Source organism: Protobothrops mucrosquamatus, unplaced genomic scaffold (genome assembly GCF_001527695.2).
Source record: "Protobothrops mucrosquamatus isolate PMUCROS unplaced genomic scaffold, P.Mucros_1.0 scaffold_177, whole genome shotgun sequence".
Taxonomy (NCBI): Eukaryota; Metazoa; Chordata; class Lepidosauria; order Squamata; family Viperidae; genus Protobothrops; species Protobothrops mucrosquamatus.
In genome coordinates, this window is record NW_015386253.1 from 3,683,831 (window position 1) to 3,708,269 (window position 24,439).

The 24,439-nt window shown below is 36.2% G+C and overlaps 1 protein-coding gene across 2 annotated transcripts in view; it reads right to left on the reverse strand.

The window, feature by feature from the left end:
• The window catches only part of DNAJC13 (DnaJ heat shock protein family (Hsp40) member C13), a 63,927-nt gene extending 54,553 nt beyond the window's left edge, over positions 1 to 9,374 (reverse strand). For both annotated transcript variants that reach the window (XM_015823121.1, XM_029285572.1), the window contains exons 1-6: positions 9,300 to 9,374; positions 6,216 to 6,291; positions 3,279 to 3,428; positions 2,609 to 2,650; positions 1,177 to 1,377; positions 548 to 754 (exon numbers count right to left, since the gene is read on the reverse strand). In XM_015823121.1, the coding sequence (XP_015678607.1) occupies positions 548 to 754; positions 1,177 to 1,377; positions 2,609 to 2,650; positions 3,279 to 3,428; positions 6,216 to 6,291; positions 9,300 to 9,367 (744 nt within the window). In that variant the 5' untranslated portion in view covers positions 9,368 to 9,374. The remainder of the gene's footprint in view (positions 1 to 547; positions 755 to 1,176; positions 1,378 to 2,608; positions 2,651 to 3,278; positions 3,429 to 6,215; positions 6,292 to 9,299) is intronic.
• Between the last annotated feature and the right edge of the window lie 15,065 nt (positions 9,375 to 24,439).

A 24,439-nucleotide genomic window follows, 5' to 3' on the forward strand; every position in this document is an offset into this window, starting at 1 on the left:
GTAGTGGGAATCAGGCTGAAGAACTGCAAGAACTCTGAGGGAGGGAAGAAAAGGCTTGCAGGAACCCTATGGGAGGGAGGAAAGGCTTGTGGAGACCCAGTTGGGGAGGAAAAAGCCTCCAGAGACCTGGTGGGACAGGAAAAGCCTGAAGGATCAAGTGGGGAAGGAAGCAGAATATGGATATCTCAGACAGGGATGGTCTTTGAGGTCCAAGGCAGGTGGGCATAGCCCTGCATTAGGCCTTCAAGGATGTCCCCCAACCAAGGCACCATGTGTTCCACTTAACAGCCCACAGGTTCATTAAACAGGAAGAACAGGGGATAAGTTATTAAGTGAGGCCATTCTCGCTTAATGGCAGTCACAACGTGACTATGTAACTATGGTCTTATTTCAAGAACTATCTGTAGTTTTATAGAAGGCGCAAATTTATAGACCTCTACAAAAATTGAATTGTTACAAAATTGGGCAGGCAAAGCAAATGATAGCAGAAATGAACAAGCATATATAAAAAAGAGTACTTGTAGATCTTGCAGATTGTAGCTCTTACCGCATGCCTTGGTGATATCTTTTGGACCACAAATTCTGCTAAAGATGTAATATATTCATCACTGCTGTATTTCCCAAAACGAAGACTCAAATACTGTTCAAATTCTAAAGGCTCCTTTCGAGTTCTCAAGGAGATGCCAATGTAATTGCCAGCATGTTCTATTGCACTTTTAATAATGTCTTCCCTTTGCTCAGAAGCAAATAAATGCTGCAAATTTCAAAAATTCCTTTATATGAATATTCTAAGAATATTGCCAAATCTGTAAGACTTTATATTTTAAAGACAATGTGGTCTGTAAAACTAAAAAATGTATAAGTAATGCTAAATTAAACAATATTCATTGCTCCATTATCTAATTAACAATTAACAATACTGAGTTAAAATAGTCTATCTATTTAAGGAAATATTGTTTTCTTTCAAAAAATAAAAGTTGTAAAAGTATTATATGAAAGTAACATTTTATTAATGGCAAATTACAGTAATTAAGTTCAAAACTTCAGTTAGGTAATGACATAATAATATATACTAAAAGAATCACATTTTTTAAAAAAAGAATCACATTTTTTTAAAGAACAAACAAGTGTATTAGATATTAAATGCAGGTAAAGTAGGTCTTTTATAATACTTACTAGTCTACTAAATCCTCCGTAAATAATACAAAACCCTCCTGGATAATCAGACAGATCAACAAATCCTTCAATATATCTATAGTCATAAGAACACAGGATTTTATTTGTTGTAGGATTAATTTGGTCAAAGCCTCCCGGAGTCACTTCTAGAATTACAGGTTGTCTTGAATCACTCCAGTGGTGCTTATAACTGTTGTATCTCTATGATAAAAAATGAGTAGTTTAAAAAAATGTAGTGTAACCATTCTTTTAGGTGAAAAAAGTATAAACATATTCTGTGATACTGATGGTTTCAGTAGATCAAATCAAACAAGAATACTAAAGCTTCTTCTTAGACTATATTTCCCCTCAGAGATCAAACCATAAACAAAAACAGGAAATTTGTTTCAGGATGAGGCAAGCAAGATTCATCATCTACTTCTATATAATGTTTGTATATACCAGAAAAATAGCATCAACAATGTTCCCAAGACTGAGTACAAACAGTGAAATATTACATATGTAAGTATCATATATTATAATGTGCATTTATATGCATATTCTTTATATACAGAAAAATATGTAACAAATGAAACATGTAAATATAAGTTAATGATATTTCTATTCTGTTGAGTAATTTAAAGTGATTTTAGTGTGCATATGAGGAAGAAACTGAATCTTAATTATTATACTTCATTATGCATTAATTTATAATTACAAAATATGAAAAAGAACACAAGTGGAAAAATGGAATGTTGCGTAACAAAATATTTCACACATTCCTACAAAAAGTATGCCTCAAATAAACTGGCTTCAACATACTGAAAATTCAAAATATAATTAGAGCCTCCCTTTTGTTTACAAGTTCTAAAATGCTATTTAAAACACACTAAAGCTATATAGTGCTCTTAATTCCTCAGATGCCACAAAATTTGGATTTCCCGTCCCTTTTTTGCAGTACAATGCAATCCCATGGCAACTAGCAAAGCAGAGTAATAGTTGGCAGGAAGGAAAAGAAAATGAAAATTCTACTGCTACTTCTTTTGTGGTCAGTAACTGCAATCAGATTAGTGTTTATCCTTCCCGGAGATATTTCCTTCAAGACAGGGATTGTTTTCAAGTGACATATGTTCCTCTATCTCAGGGAGTTTTTCAAACTTAGCAAATTTAAATGTGTGGACTTCAACTCTTAACTGCTGGAGAATTCTGAGAGTTGAAGTCCACAAATCTTAAAGATGCCATGTTTGAAAAATGCCACTTAGAAGAAGGCCCCTCTTCTTTGGTTCCAGAACACTAATTAATTCTTAGCATAAATATATTCTAATCTAATTTAGTCTAATCTATTTAGAGAAAAAGGTTTCAAATGTAGTGATCTGTGAGAACTTCAGCATGAAAGGAAATCTAAGCAAATCTAATTAACTAATATTTATTCAAAACACAAAAAAATACTTGCCCTTCCTGTGATTTTTCCTTCAGCAAAATCAGTTCTAAATCGCTGAGAAAGAAAGGAAAGAAAAATAATCAACAAAGATGCACAAAGAAATTATATTACATGGGGAAATGTGTGCCTTATGTTGGTGTAACATAAACAACATTTTAGCCATGTCTTGCTAAACAAGCCAGAGCTCTGATTCATGTACAATATTAATTCAAACCATATTTTATAAAGCAGTATAGCTGGTTTCATATATGACTAATTCAAAATCAAACAAGCAAACCATATTATTAGTTTCAACTACTCACTTCTGAGAGCTCTCAAATAATTGAAAGCCAGTATGATCAAGCTACTGAACAAGAAAGAGGGATACTCTCAGCCCCAGAATTTTCTGGTGACTTTAAAAATAATCATTTTTTCGCAGCTCAAGTTATCTCACTGGTCTGATTTTCTAAAGAAAGTAGGGCTAATACTGTGCTTTAAATAAATAAAATATGAAGCACATGATCAGCATCCAAAGCTTCCTTCATTAATAAAATATGCATTTTATATTATAACAACTGGAGAAATGTATGAAATATTCAAATAAATCCCAAAATAATGTTCTTTAGCATGTGCAAGAGACTGTCATTTATAACTATAGTGCAAAAGAAACAAAAATTTAATTCCTTAAATCAATAAATCCTACCAGTGCTTCTGTAAGAAGTTCTGCTCTGTGTTCTGTAGAAAATTTAAGTGTTTCAGACTTTTTCCCACTTCCTTTACGAAATGTGAGGCTGAATTCTGTTCCTTGTCCTTTTCCAACAGGGCTGATGCTACAAATGTCTCCATAAGGCCACTAAGTCAAGAAATCACACTCTGAGAATATTCCATTTATCAGCACAGAATATGAGTTCTTGTATCAACATGTACTTTTTCAAAAATTTCCCTAGCTTGATAACATAACACATTTTTAATTAACTGTTTCCTAAACATAAACCAAATCTTATCCCAGTGTCTTATATATTGCCATTACACACTACTATCTTTAAAATGTAACTTATTTTATAAGATGAACATAGAGACAATTGTTCCTTCTGAAAATGCTGATGTGAGTTGCAACTGCAGACTCATTAGAGCAGGGGTGTCAAACTGTCGGCCCACGGGCCGGATGCGTCATGCCGAAACCACACCCACCCCATTGCTGGCAATGGAAAAAAAGTCACGATGTGTCACGACATGTCATGTGACACTGCGAGTTTCACACCCCTGCATTAGAGGATGGTAAAGTATTTCAAAGAGTGCCGTATTATGTTGCAAACTCCAGTCACCTATTATGAATTTTCAAGCTCCCAGTTAATATTTCAAAAAGATGTAGAGCACGGATGTCAAACATGACTTGTTGCGATGTATTGCGACTTTTTTCGCATTGCCGGAACTGGGGTAGCTGCGGCCTCCGCATGATGCCACCAGCCCGTGGGCCGGCAGTTTGACACCCCTGATGTAGAGCCAAGCAAAATATATTTATATTGCATTTATTAGTGCTGTTTATATAACTGACTGCTTTATTTAATAAGAAAGACAAATAACCATTGCAATCTAACCATTGCAATCATTTTTTAAATTTTTACATATCAGTCTATATTAGTCTCTTGAAGGATTTCATACTGGATATTTATTTGGTACCCAATCATGGTACTCTCATTATCCCAAACATTTAATTATTATGAAAGATATTAACTTTTACATGAGTTAATGTGGAAATCTGACATCTATAATCTACACATTTTAATTACAGTGGTGCTTAATTATTTGTGAATTTCTCTATAAATATGATCTAAAATGTGCTCTGTTCTTCATGCAAGTCCTAAAACTAGATAAAGAGAACCCAATTAAATGAGTCAAAAACATTATTTATTTGCTGAGAAAAATGATCTAAAGCCACTTATTTCTGCGTGGCAAATGACTTGAACAAAGCAGATTTCTTTTCTCTTCTGAGAAACAGGTTGAAAAAACTTATAAACCTCTTTGCAAAGAGTAGGGACTTCACAAGTCTACTGTCAGGCAGATTACATACAAATGGAGGCAATTCAACAACACTGTTACTCTCCCCAAGTGATCAACCCAGAACATTCCAAAAACATAGCGTGTAATATTCCAGGTTTCAAAAAACCCCAGAGTAACAAATAACTAAAAGCCTCTCTTGCATTGATGAATATCAGTGTTCATTTTTTAGACCACTATCAGAAAAACATTGAACAAAAGTGGTATGCATGGCAGGCTTGCAAGGAGAAAGCCACTATTTGCTAAAAAGAACATTGCTGCCTGTCGACAGTTTGTGAAACACTACATGGATAAGCCAGAAGGCTATGTGAAGAATATTTTGTGACTGGATGAGACCAAAATAAAACTTTTGGCTTGAATGAAAGCACTATATTTGATGAAGGGCGTTCCAACATAAGAACCTTATCCCAGCAGTGAAATGTGGTATTACCATGGTTTGGACTTGCTTTCTACCTCTCGAGCAAGACAGTTTGTAATCTTTGATAGAACTATATATTTTGAACTGTACTTGCAAATTCTATAGGAAAATATCAGAGTATCCATCCACCTGTGAACTGAAGTTCAGGAAAAAAATTAGCCATGTAGCAAGTCAATGACCAAATCATGCAAGTTGAATGGCCAAAGAATGGTTTGAAGCAGAAGAAAGTTAATGTTTTGGAATCACCAAATCAAAGTCCTACAGAAATGTTGCAGGAACAGAAAGAATCAGTTCATGCAAGGAAACCAAGCAACATCTCTAAGTTGAAGCTGTTCTATAAGAAGCAAGGGCTAAAACTCCTCTAGGCCAATGTACAGGACTGATCAACAGTTATTATATTTTAGAATCTTAAAGTAGGTCCACACCAGTTATTAAAAGCAAAGGTTCACATACTTTTGCCATACACTTGAGGTATCTAGCTTTGGATCATTTTCCTCAATAAATGAACAAAAATAATATTTTCAATCATTTGTTTAATTGGGTCCCTTCATCTAGTTTTATGACGTGTGGAGAACAGATTTTTAGGCCATATTTGTGCAAAAATATTGGACATTCAAAAGGATTCACAAACGTTTAAGAATGTCTATGCATCTACAGTTCTATCTTCTGCAAAGCAGGTATTAAACCATCATGTACAAAATAAATTAAAAATTATAACAATTTATAACCTCCTATCCAGTTGTAAATAAACCCCACAAAACAGGATGAAAACTACAGAAATTAAAGTTAATAAATATGAAGTACCAGTTTAATAATTAGCAACTATTTTCATCTAATCCCATAAAACCAACTCAATCTTCTGTCTATTTTAAGTAATAGTTATCCAACTCCATAATTTCACATTCATAGATACCAAGTTGCAAGTATTCCTGCTTAGAGAAAAGTGACCTAAATGGCCATAAAATATACACTGCTATTTTCCTAACTGAACATTTTTTAAAAAGTTAATTATTCTGCATATATATCAAACAGCATAAAGTAGCCAAGCAATTCATTTTACTTTTATTAATTCATGCAACTGAGACAACATTCTTTTCATTCTCTGAATCATTTTCACATAGAAGATAAATAGTAACTTTTGAGGAATATATTATTTGCCATTACCTGATTTGTAACTTCTAATGTATTAGGATTATATGTTGTGATGGCATGAGTTCCAACTGAAAAGACACGTTTATATCTAAAAATATTAGCATGAGAAACAAGGATTTAGATTTACATGAAAGTATGTTGAATATTACCTTTATTACCTTTACCGCTAGACTGACACTCTCTCTCTCTCTCTCTATCTATCTATATATATGTGTGTGTGTGTGTGTGTATGTGTGTGTGTATATACACACACACACACACACACACACACACACACACACACGGAATAGATAAAAAATGATCACCAGGATAAAATTATAAACAAAACTGTTTAATCTTACAAAAGTACTGAGCTTTCGTCAGCCACACTGTCGACATCGTCAGAGTATAAAATGCTGGATCCGGGAGTCCGTTTTTATGTGGCTGGCTGCCTCTGCACCTTGACCCTCAATCGGGTCATTGGTCCACTCATTAGCATCAGCCGTGTTGTTCTTAAAGGGGCCGTTTCTAAAGTTGCTCTCCCCCCCTCTAGTTGATATTGTTCTCTTGATGCATATGCGAGAGCCTGGGGATCGGTTGTCAGATTGCTTCTGTTCGTCTCTCCCCACCCCCTTCGTCTTAACTTTCCTCTGTGTTGCCAAACTGCCTATTGTGTGTGTTTCGTGTATGTTTCGGATCCAGCATTTTTTTATACTCTTGACGATGTCGGCAGTGTGGCCGATGAAAGCTCAGTACTTTTGTAAGATTAAACAGATTTGTTTATGATTTTATCCTGGTGATCGTTTTTTACCTATTCCATGTTGTGTGTATACCCGGGATTAAGGACAAATATATATCTTTAACTCTGGTCTGGTGGTTAATGCAACTGCCTAGCATGTATACTGCCCTGGTTCAAATCCCATAAAGGGTGTGGCTAGCTGATGAGGACAAATGAGTTCGAAATAGCTATATTAGTCTCCCACTTAAATCTTTAACTCTTGTCAGCAAAAAAAGAAATCTGAATTTGTAATGTATAGCAGTTGCGACTTGAGCCTGCTTAATGCCCCTAGTTGGAGGGCTGCAAGGCAAAAGAGATTATAAAAAAGTGAACTGCAGTATAGCAGTCAAAATGCCAAGGTGCAATCAATCAGACCGGTCTGTCTGAAAAACTTTGTGTTGTGTGTGTGTGTGTGTGTGTGTATACATACATACATACATACATACATACATACACAATATATATATAGTTTCTCTATATAAAGACTATACTATAAAGATATACAAGTTACATTTTATATTGAATATTTATTAGGTGATGCTACTATGATTCATAAATCTTATTATAACCATAATAAATGAAAGCCAGTTTGGTGTAGCGGTTAAAGTTCTGGCCTAGAAACCAAGTCTGTGAATTCTAGTCCTGCCATAGGCATGAAAGCCACTGGGTAATTTTGGGTCATTCATTCTCTCTCAGCTCACCTCAGCTCACAGAAACTGTTATGGAAAAAATAGGAGGAAGGAGTATTATATATGTTTGTTGCCTTGAGTTACTTATAAAGTAATAAAGGTAGGATAAAAATCTAATGTGTAAAATATATTATGATATAGATGTTACAGAATAATAAAATTATCACATTTACTATACTATAAGTATATACTATAGATATACTACATTACATATATGTTTTCACTTAAGGTTATGTGTGAATCTACGCACAGTTTAGTGTTATTTCCAAACCAGGGCACTATGGTTTATTCAATAATCAGGGTTAAAACAATCCTCTGGCTTAATATTAATATTAAAACAATTGCTTAATATTAAATATTAATCAGGCTATTGTACAATGATAATTCTTTTCAAAGATGCATACAAAAAATGAATAGAAATAATACAAACAATTGTAATAATAATCTGAAATAAGAAATGCCACTAATACTAAAAAATGGGAACAAAAATTAATGTCAAATACAAAACACAATTACATAGGAAAATTCTTATATGATATGTATGAAAAAGAATGTCTCAGAGAAACTAGTCAGTAATCATGTGGAAAAAATGGAACAGAACATCAAGAGATGAGTCATTGAAGGAAAAAATAAATTGGATTTAACTAATAAATTATTGGCAGTTACAGGAACATTCAAACTGAAAAACATAAACCATAGCAATAAAATATAAATACAATTCAACAATTATTCAATTAATGTGAACATTTTTGTACACAGATTTAAAACAGATGTCATATTTCAATTTAGGCCGACCTGGGCTACAAATACAATATATGCAATGTAATTCCTTTATATTTTGCCTTAATAGACATTGTAAGTTTATTTTAATGTATGTGGATATTTGCAATATTTGGACGGGGAGAAGAAGGAGGAGAAGATTGCATCTGAAGTGACATGCATATGTTGCTGAATCTCTGTTCAACTCAAATGACAAAAACTGTAAGGTGTCAGAAAAAAATTATACAAGAACTTGCTAGTAAAATTGGGGCATGCAGAAAATGTGCAATGTTCCTGTTCCATACCAATTTCAGGATAGTTTACTAATACAAATGTATTTTTTACATGTCCTAACTTTTCCAACAATTGTTAATAGCCAGCATGCCATGCCTACAGGCCAACTTACACTTCATTGTGTGGGTGTGGTGTATATGTGTTTAGGGTTACTTTTTTTTGTACCTTACAAGTTTCAAAGTTCCTACAAGCCAGTGATTTTTTGCTCTTATACATGATGTAACTAGGATAAACACCCCCAAAGAAACAATAACTTTGCTATTAGCAAAAGGATGGATACTTCTCTAGTCCATAAATATATAAGGATATATTAATGTGCTATCAGGCATGAAAAACAGAATCATATGTGCAAAGTTCAAATTGACTACTTTATTATGTTTTGCCTATAATACAGGAATCTCCCCAATCTGTCAGTCTACCCCAGGAACAATTAGATAAGGTTCCAAGGAGGTGTGTGTGGAAGTGGGTGGGCAGGCATTAGCCCTTTTGTGGTTGTCTATGACTCTAGGCTAGCTCTACACTTGAACCTTTCTCTCTGCCAGATTGTATGTGCTGACAATTCAAAATATAAATTTCAGCTCATAGCTAGTTACTTACCTTCCTCTCCAAGAATGCTTTGTTGTATAAAAACAGGCCAAATCTTTATTTTCCCTAATTATGTTCATTTTGTGCTACAACCTGTAACAAAAAAAACCTTAGCATTAAAAAAATATTAGCTTCAATAATTTCTGCTTTAGTAATTTAATCTTTAATAAGTTAATGTTAAATACTAACTTGAAACTTTAAGCAGAACTAAATATGAAATCATGCTTATTGGGCTTATAAAGGATGTTTATATTATCTTTTTAAATAATAGGCCAAATCATATCTTGTGATTTCGCAATATCCAATCATGACTTGGATTTATAAACCTCAATTATGACTGGTTTTCTAAATTTAAATTTCATATTACATGAGATTACAGTACTTCAGATTGTATCTTCCTTTTACTATTGCTACATTATAAAATGTAGAAATAATAAAAGGAATATATAACCTGAAGTGCTACAATCTTATGTAATTTTCTGCATATTTTTTATTTTTACTTTTGGTATTGTACCATAATTTACATCAATATCTGTAATTAAAATCAGTACAAACATAAAATATGCCAAATAATAAAGCCAAACAATTTTTAAAAATCCCAAGTATAAAGATGAAATAGTCCTAATGCAGGGGTCCCCAACCCCCGGTCTCTGGACCAGTACTGGGCCGCGGCATGCCAGCAACTGGTCCACACAAAGAAGCAAAACCCCATCCGTGGGATGCAGGCAGTACACAAAACCACGCCCCCTTTGGTCCACAGAAAACTCTCTCCACGGAACCGGTCCCTGGTGCCCAAAAGGTTGGGGACCTCTGTCCTAGTGGACAATCATTTAAATATGAGCCAGCAGTCTGCTGCAGCTGCCAAAAAAGCCAACACAGTGCTAGGCTGCATTAACAGAGGGATAGAATCAAGATCACATGAAGTGTTAATACCACTTTACAATGCCTTGGTAAGGCCACACTTGGATCCAGTTTTGGTCACCACGATGTAAAAAAGATGTTGAGACTCTAGAAAGAGTACAGAGCAGAGCAACAAAGATGATTAGGGGACTGGAGGCTAAAAAACATAAGGAACGGTTGCTGGAATTGAGCATGTCTAGTTTAATGAAGAGAAGGTGACATGATAATAGAGAGAGAGAGAGAGAGAGAGAGAAGAGAAGACTTCATTTGCATTAACATTCTTTATAAAATATGTATTTCAAGAATTTGCACAGCTGTAATGTTAAGGCTTTGTGTTACTGTTTATTATGAACTGTGCAGGTGACCTAAAATGATTTGAGCATTTTCTGCATTGAGTTTTATAACAGAACTTGTTAAGGAATGTCTCCCTGGATTGACATAAAATCTGAAAATCACAAAGTTAACTCTAGTACATAGAAAAGTCTGTGCAATAATCTGTTTTATAACATGCTTGTCACTAGACAAATTATTTGAAAAATATTTCAGAAAATATGAAATAGAAGAACGAGAAGAGTATAATAACATGGGCTAAGAATTTGGCTATAATCTACAGGTGGATCAATAACTGAAAAGATTGAAATTCAAACAGAATTTTTACAAAATAATGTACCTTTGGACAGACACCATAAAAACTTTCCAGACAATATAAATGTATTTCAAATCTATTTTGTAAATATGAAAAACAATCTTTTTATCATGTCGGGTGAATTTGTTGAAAAGGCTAGAAAATTTTGAGTTATAAAAAGAGTGTTAAAGATTAATATTCATCTGTAACCAGAACTTCTCTTTTGGGGGCTAATATACAGACAAATACCATGTTTTTATACATGGTAACTGCAACAAATTGATCATATGCAGAAAGGTGGAAAGACTCAAATACTTACAAAGGAGGAATGATTAGTGAAAATGACAGAATCTGCAAAGATAGCAAATAAATACATTTATCAAGGACTGGAAAACCTTTATGGATTTTTTATGGAAAACAAAAAAAAAATGAACTTCTGACTTATAGGTTTGACAATAAGAAAAGGTATAATATGAAAAAAGGAAACCGGGGTATCACCTTAAAAAGAATAAAAAAATATTTTTCTCTTTTTTTGGGGTCTTTCATTCCTTTTTTGTGTATTTATCACTTTTATTTTATTTCTTCTTTAAATTTGTATTTTCTATTTTGTAAAAAACTTTTAACAAAATTATTGAATAATAATTAACTATTTCATAAAGGATAATTCAAATGATTCATTTGCTGCTTGAAGTGAACAATGTATTTTTTAAATATAAATAACATATAAATACGCTTGCACTACACCATTTCCTGTAATATATTTGGTCCTTTAAACATTTCAGCCAAATATATTTAGCTTTAGCAATTAAAGCACACAATCACATTGCAGTTTTTGACACAAAGGAACAGTATTATTACTGAAATACAGACTTCTGATTCCATTATAAATGGTTGCAGTAAAATATTATAAATTACAATAAAATTAGTACACATATAAAATTAAAAATAAATCTATAAAATTACCCACATTAAGGAATCAAATGAAATATTTAAAAGTTTTTTTTACCACCCTTTAATTCCTTTATTTGGGGTGGAGTTGGGGCATCTGAATGGAGCTGAGAGTTCTACTGGCTGGATGCCCTTCCTGAACCCTATGAGGAGGTCACAGCAGATATTTTCTCTTTGCGCCTTGACAGAGAAACATCTGCTGCTTCCTAGGATTGAACTCTCAACCTTACAAGTAGGAAGTGAGTGTCTTTATCTCTAGGCCATCATGCTGCTCAATTCTGAAAAAATAAAGGAGTATATACTCAATCCTAGAAAGACACTGGAGTAAATCTCCAGCAATATTTGATAGAGAGTAAAATTTTGGAAGAGCAGTGTAGCTTTATGCTGGAAATTTTTTACTGTTTAACTGTTGAGTGATAAATGCAAGAAGGAATGTTAATTTTAAATTTTTGCTTTAAAAAAGAGAATGTATGAAGGGGCTATATTTTGTGCAAATAAATAATTGAAGAGTGATATGCAGTGGAAATAAGACATGTGTACTTTACATGGAATGCTTAACCATTCTTTCAACAGTGAGCAGGAAGTAAAACAGAGAAGTGTGATGACTCTGTAGTTTAAAGTGTTTATGCAGAGATGTACCAAGAGTGAATACAATGATCATAAATATATGTATATTTTCAATGCAAATGATGCTGAATAGACTAGATAAGAAAATCACTGCATCAAAAATAAAGACAGTGTGAGAATGGAAGGATGTGGGAAAACACTAGAGCAAGAGAAGGAATGCAGAATGATAGAATGTTTGCTAAAGGATGGACAAACTTTAAGATGTGCAAATGTAGGTAGAAAGTGTTGGAAGGAATGTTTGTTAAAAGAAACAAAAATGGCAATGCCTCAGAGAGTGCTTCTGCCTTCTTTGATATATGAAAGTAAGAACTCACTATTTCATAAAAACATAAAAATAAACTGAAGCTAATTGGAATGAGGTACCTAACAAATGTGTGATAAAACAATAAAATACAAATGGTAAAGAAATGTAGATTGAAAAGTGAGTGACCGGTGCAAAAGTAATATTTGAATTTATCATTTAGACAGAATGAGGATTGAAGTATAAAACAAATACACAAACAAAAGTAAATAATTCTTGAGGAAGAATCTTTGCATAAAGTTGTAATTGGATGGAATTGATTATATTCTTTAAAAAATGTGAAGAGAAGTTTAAAGATCAAAAAGCAGGGTGTGAACCAGTGTTTGAATATGATAGAATAAAGGATGGTTTGTAAGGGCAGAAGGTATGAAAACAGTTAATGGTGTTGTTATAAACTAGCTTTAGCTATGCTTCCTTTTCTTTTCTCAGTACTTTTCAGATTTTTCAAAATCTAACAATGCAATACAAAAGACCTGCCATATATTGAAAAATAATCCATTACACAAACGTTTTGCTTTAAATGGGAGGGAAACAAATGCGGCCTGCATGGCTGAACCCTTCTGAAATGTATTAGCCCAGTTATGTGGAAAAATCAAGAAAGTATTCACATACAGTGACTCATGTTTATTTTGAAATTCTGTTGATGATGTAGTTCTCATTAGTAATTTAAGTGCAAATGTCTGCTCAAATATATTAGTTTATAAAATTTAACATCAGCCAAAATCTACACTACTTGCAGTTCTTACATTCTCTGGCTAAAAAAACAGGATGTTTCTTCCTCTATTCATAACATTTTATTTATTACACATCAAAAAAACTGTTTTCTTTTTCTATTCTTCTTAAATGTGTTTCGTCTATACTGTTATATAATACATATATTCTACATATAGCCTTCACATTTCAAGATTATACATTTCTAGTAATTTCTTCAAGTAAAATTAAATTCAGCTAAATCTTATTATTACTTTGACACAAACATGAAACACTTAAAAAATGTTAAACACTTAAAAAACTTAAAAATGTTTTTTAGAGTATTTTTTATTGAGCTGTTCATTTTTATGCACCAGCATACAAAGGAAAATAAAAAACTGCAAGCACAATGTTTGTGTGTATCTTTGTGTGTGTATCACCATGTGTGTGTATGTATCACTGTTTTTCACTGCAGTCAATGACATTGTATAAATTTTGTTAAAAAGGGCAATGTCCACTTACCAGAAAGTAAATCTCACTTAACAAACTTTATTTCTAATTTATCGATCAACTAATTCAGTGGTGGCGAACCTTTTAGAGACCGAGTGCCCAAACTGCAACCCAAAACCCATTTATTTATCGCTGCGTGCCGGGTGGGCGTGGCCGACTGGCTGGGCATGGCCTCAGTGGTCACAGCCGATTGGGTGGGTGTGGCCACAGCGGGTGTGGCCACCTTGATGGTGTTTGTGGGGAGGGATGCTTGTGGGGCCGGGAAGTGTTGGGGGAGATCCAGGGGATCTCTGGCGGGTGGGGCGGTGGACCGGAGGCTCATCCTGTAGGGTGAGGTGAGGAGGGGCAGGGCGGGCGTGCCACTTGCCGCAGGGTAAGGCAAGGTAAAGCAGGGGCTGGAGCAGCTGCTGCCTGACACCATCAGCCCCCCACACACAGAGGCCAGCGAGCGCATGGGGCCGCCGGTGTCCGTCAGCAGCCACAGCCTCCTGCATCATGGCAGGAGATGGCCCTGGGATGGCTGGAAAGGAGCCCTCACCTGGTGCGGGTCCTCTCTACAGGGTGGTTCTGACCAGGGTGGCGGCTGCCACCCAAATCTAGTAGGGATTGGTTTCGAGTTATCATAGTTTATTGAACAATATATCTACAGTTTTCACTTTTTAAAATACTGAAATAATTAATTGTAAAACTAAACATTAAACACGGGGGATATCAAAACAGTTATTAAGACTAAGCAGTCAATATAAGATCAATGGAAATATACTGTAATTTACAGAATTTGCCAAACTTGAATAATTAAAATCTGCAAATAACTTTTGAAAATAGTCATAAGCATTTTCACCAAACTACAGATATTAAACTATTCCTGAAACTATAAAAAATACAAAGGGCTAGCGGAGGCCTAGTTTATCTACATCCAGAGTCAGGAATATTACAGAATTTGCATGTTAATTGCCATAAAAAGGGTAACTATAACATTGTATACATAATTACAAGCCACTAACTCTTTCTTTGCAGGAAACCTATTTTATAGGTAATGAATTCTCAGAATAGAATGCATGTAATGGGGTGGGGGTTTTTTTTAAAAGAAAATGCATAAATACAGTGAGATGGGCAGCATGGAAATTTAATAAATAAGTAAATAGACCACCCTGTAGCTACAGATCCTAAATACAAAAGGTAATATCATACAGAGTACTAATGATTGAATAATCTTAATCAGAAAAAAATTCCCTTATACAAGATAAAGCTCTGCAACTGTTTTAGACTTTTTTTTATATAGTACCTTCCCTGCCAAAAGAGAAACACAAATATATTTTAAGTTTGTTAGCTGTACAGCACTGATAGTTCTCTCTGCTTCCCCCCCAAATACGGCTCTCAATGTAAGAGCAGTTAATTTTTCTTCAAAAGGGGAACTTGCAGTACACAAGCACATTTACTGTGTCCTAGAAAAGACTACTGTTTTCTGCAAGCCCTTACAAAAATACAATATAAGGAACTTCAAACCACCATGTATAATTAAAAGAGAAAGATATTTCCATAACAATATCTTGAAACCCGTTATATCAACTTTGGTTCATGACCCAAAATTACCAAGTACTATAAGCTAAACGTTCTGGCACACATAATTGCAAAAATGCTTAAAAATTAAAAACATAAACTAGCTGTACTGCTTAAGTTATATTACTACTACTACTGTATACTTTTCTGAAAGGGCAGATGAAGATGCTGTGTGTGGTGGACAAGGAGACGATATGGAAGAGATGCTTTGGCCATCTGCCTTCACTATCCTGAAAGCTTCAGGCAAGGAGCACGTGGACCAATAGAGCAGGAACAGCGAAGGGGAGTGTGATGCTATAGCCGCCACGGGAATAAATTCAGGTACATGGATGCCTCCATGGTAATGAACATATGAACAATTCACTTCTTGCCCAGGGCCCAGCTAGAAGAAAGCTCAGAAATTTCACAGAAAAGTTTGGAGCGGGGGGAGAGCTGGATACTTTCCTTTCCTCATTTAATATTTCTATGCAAGGGGAGGAGACGAGGCGGGCGGCATACGGAGCCTCGGCTCACAAAGGAGGAAGACTATCCCTAACTATCCCCCTTTTCTTCCTATCCACGCTGTTTGCAAAGCTTTCCCTGAATCTGTCTTGCCATTTTCGTCCTTCCATCCATTTACCTGGACGCCGCTGACGAGGTTTCCCAAGCCTTGCACAGCAAAAGAAACGTACCGAGCCAGCAACACCCGAAACTATTTCAGGTGGTGCTGCGGAGCAGCCTCTGCCTAGCTGGACTTCTCGGCTACTCGAAACTCGTCCAGTCCACTTCAGAGCTGAGCTGTGGAGGCCGCCATCTTCACTCGGGCAGACAAGCCAGCCACCACGCGCATGCGCAGACACCGCAGATCACGGGACAAATCAAACTCAGCTGATCGTTTGCTCCTTCCTCTCCTCCCCCCTCTGTCTCCTGTTGCTCGGAATTCGCTGCCTTTCTCACGTCGCCTCCCTTTTTTCAAGGAATGGGAGCATGCGCAGAACGAGCAGCGGAAAGGAAAGCAAAGGTCGGCGGCTTCCTAATAGAAAGGGAACGCCCTCGGTCCGCATGGCGAGCGGGAGGAGGCAGGGTAAAAATCAAACGGGAGGAGGGCGTTTCTTACAGCTGCGGGCTAGATCGCTTTTGGGCGCGGAAGGGTAAACGGGGGCACGTGGTAATGGTAGGAATGGCAGAGCGCCTGGAAAATCGTTTGAAAAAGTGAAGGAATAGAATTAAAAATATATAATTCTATAATTGTTGTTAGTTGCGAAGTCGTGTCCGACCCATCGTGACCCCATGGACAACGTTCCTCCAGGCCTTCCTGTCCTCTACCATCTTCTGAAGTCCATTTAAATTGGGGAAAGAAATCTAGCATATCATTGCGAGGGCTATAATCTTTGTATGCTATTATCTAAGCCAGACAAACCACTAAGTGACTCAAGTATGTTGGGTGAGACAACTGATGGAATTTGTAAACCATGGTTTCCATATGACAATGTTGAAGGAAAAGTCTTCATCATGGTTCAGTCCAAGCCGGGAATAAACAACGTGGTGACTGCTTTAGAAAGAAGGTTGCAGTTTATTGAAGAAGAGAGCTAGACAGAAAGAGAGCTAGACAGAAAGATGGCTCTGGAAGAAAAAAGAGCACATATAGGGAGTGGGTTTTTATACCTTCTTAAGTCTTTTGTTTGGAGTTGTTCCTGTGGCATGAACTTTGACCTGGGTCTGAGTGTGCCTTTCTGGTATTCTGATGGTGGTGGGTTAGTCCTATTATGTCCCAAAGGTAAATCCTGCTTCCCTGGGCCTGTGGATGATGACTCTTAGATTTTTGGTATGAGGGATTGTTGATTCTGGGATCTTTCTTCCTAATCCCAGTTTCCTGACTCCAGTCTTTCTGACATTATTATCACATCTGCATTTCTGCAGGCCTGGTTTCTGTTTAGGACAGAGAGATTTGGGGGTGGGGTTGGTTTCTGCTTTTTAAAATCCTTTAGAGAAATATATTCTGCCTTTTAAATATTTCCAAAAATATTTTTTTCTGGGGAGGGTGACTTCCCACAACAATATGCCATTTACTCAGAAAATTGGGCTAACCCTGACTTAGCATGCTTTGTGAACACATTATGCTGTAATACACGTTTCAAATTTCTTTTGCTTTTGTTCTGAAAGTTTAAAAAGTTGATCTTTTGAAGCAATTATCAATGACAATTGTTCCCACATTTATTTGCGCTAGCTTTGTAAGGACAGTTACTGTAGTTTGGGGCTGCTGGTCTGATTTCTTGGTTGCGGGACATTGCAAATCTAGAAAATAATGTCTGCCTTATTTTCTGAAAATAATAAAGAACAATTGGACAATACTGTAAAGTTGTTCTGTACTGATTGTAATGATAATTTGTAGAGAATCTGTTGGCATGAAGGATTTGATTCCTTGCAGGGGTGTCAAACTGCCAGCCTGCGGGTCGGTTTCATCATACTGAAGCTGCGCCTACCCCAATGCCGGCAATGCAAAAAGAGTCTCATGATTCGTCACGGGACGTGGCGAGTTTGACACTCATGCTTTACAGTTTCCACAACTACTGCTAAAGTTTGAGTGAGAAAAAGGCAATGATTCCATCCCTAAATGGTATTTAGGGATGGAATCACTATCTTTTTTTTTTTAACAGAAAACAATTTTTGAAGTAAAAGATGGTTGCTTGTGTTATAGGACCAGAACCAATGGATTAAAACTACAAGGGATATTTCAGATTATGTCAGTGGTGGCGAATCTATGGCACGGGTGCCAGAGGCGGCACTCAGAGCCCTCTCTGTGGGCACACACACCGTCGCCCGAGTCCTAGGCCTTCAGCTGGGTTTTATAAAACCTTTCCGCTTTAGGGCTCCGTCGCCATGTGCAAAAAAAAAAAAGGTTCAATCAATCAGTCAATTTCAACTTCTCAAGGGGGAAAAAAAGATCTTGCAAAGTTGGAATTGATTGATTGAACTTTTTAGTCCCACCCAGTCTTCCGTTACCACCGCAGCCAAGACCACCCAATGGGTCACACCCACCCAGTTGGCCACACCCACCCAATTGGCCATGCCCACCTGGCACCCGACGATGCATAAGTGGGTTTTGGGTTGCAGTTTGGGCACTCAGTCTCTAAAAGGTTCGCCATCACTGGATTATGTCATAACTTCCTGACTGTTTAACCTCCCAAGAAATGTAACAAGACGATATACAAAGGAATGAGTTCTCCTTTGCTATTGGCCTACATGGTCAGCTGTCAGAGATTCTCTAGTCTAGTGGATTCTGTATGGAGCACAAAGCTTGATCTCTAAAATCTTCTACACTTCTATAACTAAATAAAAGCTGTTCATAAAGAGATGGTTTTTGTCATCTTTTAAGACAAAGATATAAGTAAAACTTGTAGAGTGGGTGGATGTGTATACACTCATGCACACAATTATTAGACAATGTTCTATGGTCTATTTCTACAGAGCAGCAGAATTATTTTGACTAAAAAACCATCAAGGTCACTGAACTGTAAAATCTGCAAATAATTAATGGGGTGTTCACAATATTTCTTGATAGCTCAATAGATGGCTGTTTCCCAAGGCTGTTTCCAGCTAATCTCTTGTGGGTCTGCTTCCTTTCTTCAGCTAGTGCTTAATTAACATAGAGAAGCCTTGCTTTTCACATTCAGATATGCTATCTGATTAAACAAAAAATTAGCCATATAGCTTTAGGATTCAAAAAAGCTTTCCCTAGCTAAGTCTTAAGAGCTAGGTTACAAAGATCGGTAACCTAATACATCATAAATTTTTACATTTCTCTCTCGTTCAATGCATCCAATTATAAAGGATTGGAAAAGTTTAATCAACAATTTCCTAGGACACAGTTTTTTTACTTCTGCCTTTTACCATTGGCCTTAAGCTACCCAAGACTCAATTTGTCAAAGATATTTATTTCAAATCTATATTTGTTAAAAAGGTTTCTATCTTCTTGGAAGGCTTATAAAATCTTATTGCTGCAGGATCTACTTAGATCCTTTTTAAAGGCTGACAAATGTATTTTAAATCAAACACTGGACAGAAGCAATTCATTATTTTTACGTTCCAAGGTTTTTTTTAAAAAAATAAATGTTGTTGTGGTTTGTTATATTTGCTACTTAGGTTTTTTTTTTAAAAAAAATATGGGGTCAGAGACAGGCACAAGCACATTGGTGCCAATGAATGTCACATGCTCTAGATCAGGCATGTCAAACTTGCAACGTCATGTGATGTCACGCAACGTATCGTGACTTTTTCCCCATTGCCGGCAATGGGATGGGCGCAGTTTCAGTATGATGCATCGGTATTGACATGCCTGCTCTAGATTGTAGAATTAGAGCACAATGGGTTTTAAACATGTATTTCTGTTGCAGTAAATTAAGTCTTCTAACTTAAACATTACTCACTTGCTACTGTAAGCATGTGTCATGTTAACACCCTTTTTACAGTATCTGCTTGGCTACTACAAAAATGAAATTGTGTGAAAAGTGGGAACATCTCTCTTCTCTATATGTATTTGCATTTGAAATTCACAACCACTTTACTACATTCATACAAAGAAAGAAATAAAATGTGATATTCTAGAATTCTTAAATAAAACTTGGCTTATTGGTTTAGAGTATTATCCTGCTTTATTAGAAATTGCTTTCTTACGTCACTAAATTCAATGAGAATTGTTTTGAAATAGGTTTGAGATGCTTGTATGACACCAACAGCAATTAGAAAAACGGATTTATCAAAAGAATAACAAAAAAATGGATAAATGACAATATAATTCCCATTTAAACCATTCTTACAATTTGTCTATACTTCTGAGCTAAGCAGGTTTTTTTAAAAAAAATAAAAATAAATTATATTTAAATTATCACAAGAATTATTATAGGCCAGTGATGGCAAACCTTTTAGAGACCGAGTGCCCAAAAACTGGCCCCGCCCCGCTCCATCTCCCTGCTCTGCCCCCGCTCTGCTCCTCCATCTCCCGCCCCACCTGCCCACAGGACTACTCACTGCCTCCAGGGCCTGCCGCAGATCGCCCAGGCAGCCCAGCAGCGCTATGGCAGCCACACTCTCTGCCTGCATCCTGCAGCATCAACTGCATGACGGGGTGTGAGGGCAGAGTCTTTTCTACGCTGCCTGGCTGCCATGTCCTTGGCTGCGCTGCTCCATGTGGGCCACGTTCGAGGGTGACTCTCCTTCAGGGGAGCTGCTGGAGAGGAGGGGATCACGGGGGGAGGCAAGGCTGGGTCAACGTGTGCTCACAGAGAGGGCTCCGAGTGCCGGCTCTGGCACCCGTGCCATAGGTTTGCCACCACTGCTATAGGCAGTTAGTTGTACAACATATTTTTTATATACCTTAGCTTGTTAATTATTCATATAATTTGTAGGAATTTTAGTTAGTAGGAAGTGCACGTTGTATTAATGGATCTTCTTCCCCATTGCGTCAACAAACCTGAAAATTCATAATATTATAAGAGAGCTGCCTAAAATCGCTTGAAATAAATAATTCAACAACAATAAAATTGCTTTTAATATGCTTTATTTTTATGTGTACATACATGCAATTTGGCATATGTATTTAAGCAATGCTGCTAAATGGGGGGCGGGGTAGTATTCCAGTTGCTGGAATTTGGCATGTATATTTAAGTATTGCTATTAAACGGAAAAAAAAGCCAGAATTCCAGTTGCTGGAATTTGGTATATATACCGGTATTTAAGCAATGCTGCTAAAGAAGAAAAAAATCAGAATTCCAGTTGCTGTAGTTAGGATTTGTCCCAAGATAGTTCCCTTCACTGGTGCATTACCTAAAAGAAATTAAGAATATTTCAATAAAGTTATGATTTAAGTTTCCATTGCCAGAGTTTTCATGCAATGCACTTATAATCATACCTTGAGGAGTCATTGTGGTCACTTCCAGAGGTGATGTCTCAATGTTCAGGTCTCCATCACCAGAATATATCTCATCAGATTTGTTATTAAACCCCATGTCCACCACTTCATCTATGAACAAGAGTATTGGAGCGTTAAAAATGGCTTTTAAACAGAAATTTTACAATATTTAAGTCTTTTTGAGCTTTAAGAAGCAAACAGATTGTTTTGGCAGAAAAGTTCATGGAATCCAATATCCCTGCTGAGATGTATGTCCTAAGGTGCTTTTTCAAAAGGGAACTGGATTATATTTTTCCTAAGGAGGAAGAAGACGTTTCACTTATTATTACAGAAGCTTTATCGGTTATGGCAGGATGGTGAATCTTCTCGAATGGGAAACGAAATATCTAATTTTTTTCCTCACGAAAAAAACAGTCCAGGTGCCTTTTTGAAAAAACACCTTTGAGACAACTATGACTGGATGACAGGATCTCCAGAGACATTCAGATGTTTGTTCAATATTACTTTGGCTGCCTCAAAACTGAAGAAAGATATAATATCCCACATTATACTTAAGTAACATTTTATTGATTGTACCATTACTTTAAGCAAAACTGCTGAACATCTAAACTGTAGAGTCTCCATATTGCTTCTTTATATCTTGTAGTTCTTTCAGCGCCTCCATCCAGATTGCTGTGTGAGAGGCCTGGCGGTCTCCAAATTTGATATACATATAAATACATACCCAGGATTTTAATATTTGGCTTAAGATAATGTGTAGGCTGTACCTTTTCTAATCTATTAAGATTTTGATATCAGTAATTGTTTATATATATACCTACATGACATCTGTCAACACGATCTATAGTATGGCAGGTTAAGGGAAAAGTAGGGTTTCTTTGGTAGCAGCACCCCTGTGACAAGTTATAGTTTCCTGCAGTGAAATTCTTGTAGCAAAATGGCAGTGAAGATACAGAAATAGATCATGCATTTTGTTGTATGGTTTGTAGATATCTAGGATAGAAAAAACTACAATATATGAGGAAGCAGGAGAGCTGCCTAAAGTTGCCTGAAATAAATCATTCACCTACAATAAAAGTTCCTTTAATATGCTTTACTTTTAGGTGTGCATGCGTGCAATTTGGCATGTGTATTTAAGCAATGCTGCTAAATGCAGGAGAGGGGGGGAACAGTATTCCAGTTGCTGGAATTTGGTATGTATATTTAAGCAATGCTGCTAAAGAGTTTTCATGCCATGCAATTATGATACCTTGAGGTGTCACCGAGGTCACTTCCAGAGGTGATGTCTCAATGTTCAGGTCTCCACCGCCAGAATATATCTCATCAGATTCGATGTCCAACACTTCATCTATGGAGAAGAATATCTGAGTGTTAAAACTGGCTTTTAAAGATATTTTTTTACATTTATAACGTCTTTTTGAGCGTTAAGAGGCAAAGAGATTATTTTGGCAGAAAGGTGCATGAGGCAACCTACCCCGCTCACTCAAAACCAGATCATTCAGATGTATGTTCAATATTGTTTAGGCTGCCTCAAACCTGAAGATATATTTCCCACATAACTCTTATGTAACATTTTGTTGACTATGCCATTGCTTTAAGTAAAAGTGCTCAAATTCTAAACTATACTACACATATTCTACTTCTTGCAATACCTTTCCAATTGATACCCACTCTGCAAGGGACATGGGTGGGAGTATCTCCAAATTTGATATATATATACCCATGGTTTTGTGTTACACATGAACCCAAAATTTGGCTTATATCTGCATGACATCTGTCAACATGATCTACAGTATGGCTGGTTAAGGAAAAGGCAGGGTTTCTTTTATAGCAACTCCAGTGTAACTAGTTATAGTTTCCTGCAGAAAGAATTCTTGTAGCAAAATGGCAGTGAAAATACAGAAATAGATCATGCATTTTGTTATATGGTTTGTATATATGAGGAAGCAGGAGAGCTGCCTAAATTTGCCTGAAATAAATCATTCACCTAAAATAAAAGTTCCTTTAATATGCTTTAGTTTTATGTGTACATGCATTCAATTTGGCATCTGTATTTAAGCAATTCTGCTAAATGCAGGGGGGGGGGGAAACAGTATTCCAGTTGCTGGAATTTTGTATGTATATTTAAGCAATGCTGTTAAAGAAGAAGAAAAAATCAGAATTCCAGTTGCTGTAGTTAGGATTTGTCCCAAGATACTTCCCTTCACCAGTGCATTATCTAAAAGAAATTAAGAATATTTCAATCAAGTCATGAATTAAGTTTCAACTGCCAGAGTTTTCATGCCATGCAATTATGATACCTTGAGGTGTCACCGAGGTCACTTCCAGAGGTGATGTCTCAACGATCAGGTCTCCACTGCCAGAATATATCTCATCAGATTCGATGTCCAACACTTCATCTATGGAGAAGAATATCTGAGTGTTAAAATTGGCTTTTAAAGATACTTTTTTACATATTTAAAGTATTTTTGAGCTTTAAGAGGCAAAGAGATTATTTTGGCAGAAAGGTGCATGGGGCTGCCTATCCCCGCTCACTCAAAAGCAGATCATTCAGATGTATATTCAGTATTGCTTTTGCTGCCTCAAACCAGAAGATATATTTCCCACATAACTCTTATGTAACATTTTGTTGACTATGCCATTGCTTTAAGCAAAAGTGCTCAAACTCTAAACTATAGTCTCTCCAAATTGCTTCCTCACATATTGTACTTCTTTCAATATCTCTCCCATTGATACCATCCAGATCGCTTTGCAAGGGACATGGGGGGGGGGTATCCCCAAATTTGATATATAAATACATATCCAAAGTTTTACATTACACATGAACCCAAAATTTGGCTTACATCTGCATGACATCTGTCAACATGATCTATAGTATGGCTGGTTAAGGAAAAGTAGGGTTTCATTTACAGCAACACCACTGTGACTAGTTATAGTTTCCTGCAGAAAGAATTCTTGTAGGAAAATGGTAGTGAAAATACAGAAATAGATCATGCGTTATGTTGTATGGTTTGTAGATATCTAGGACAGAAAGAACTACAATATATGAGGAAGCAAGGAAGCTGCCTAAAGTTGCTGGAACTAAATCAATATTTATTAATACG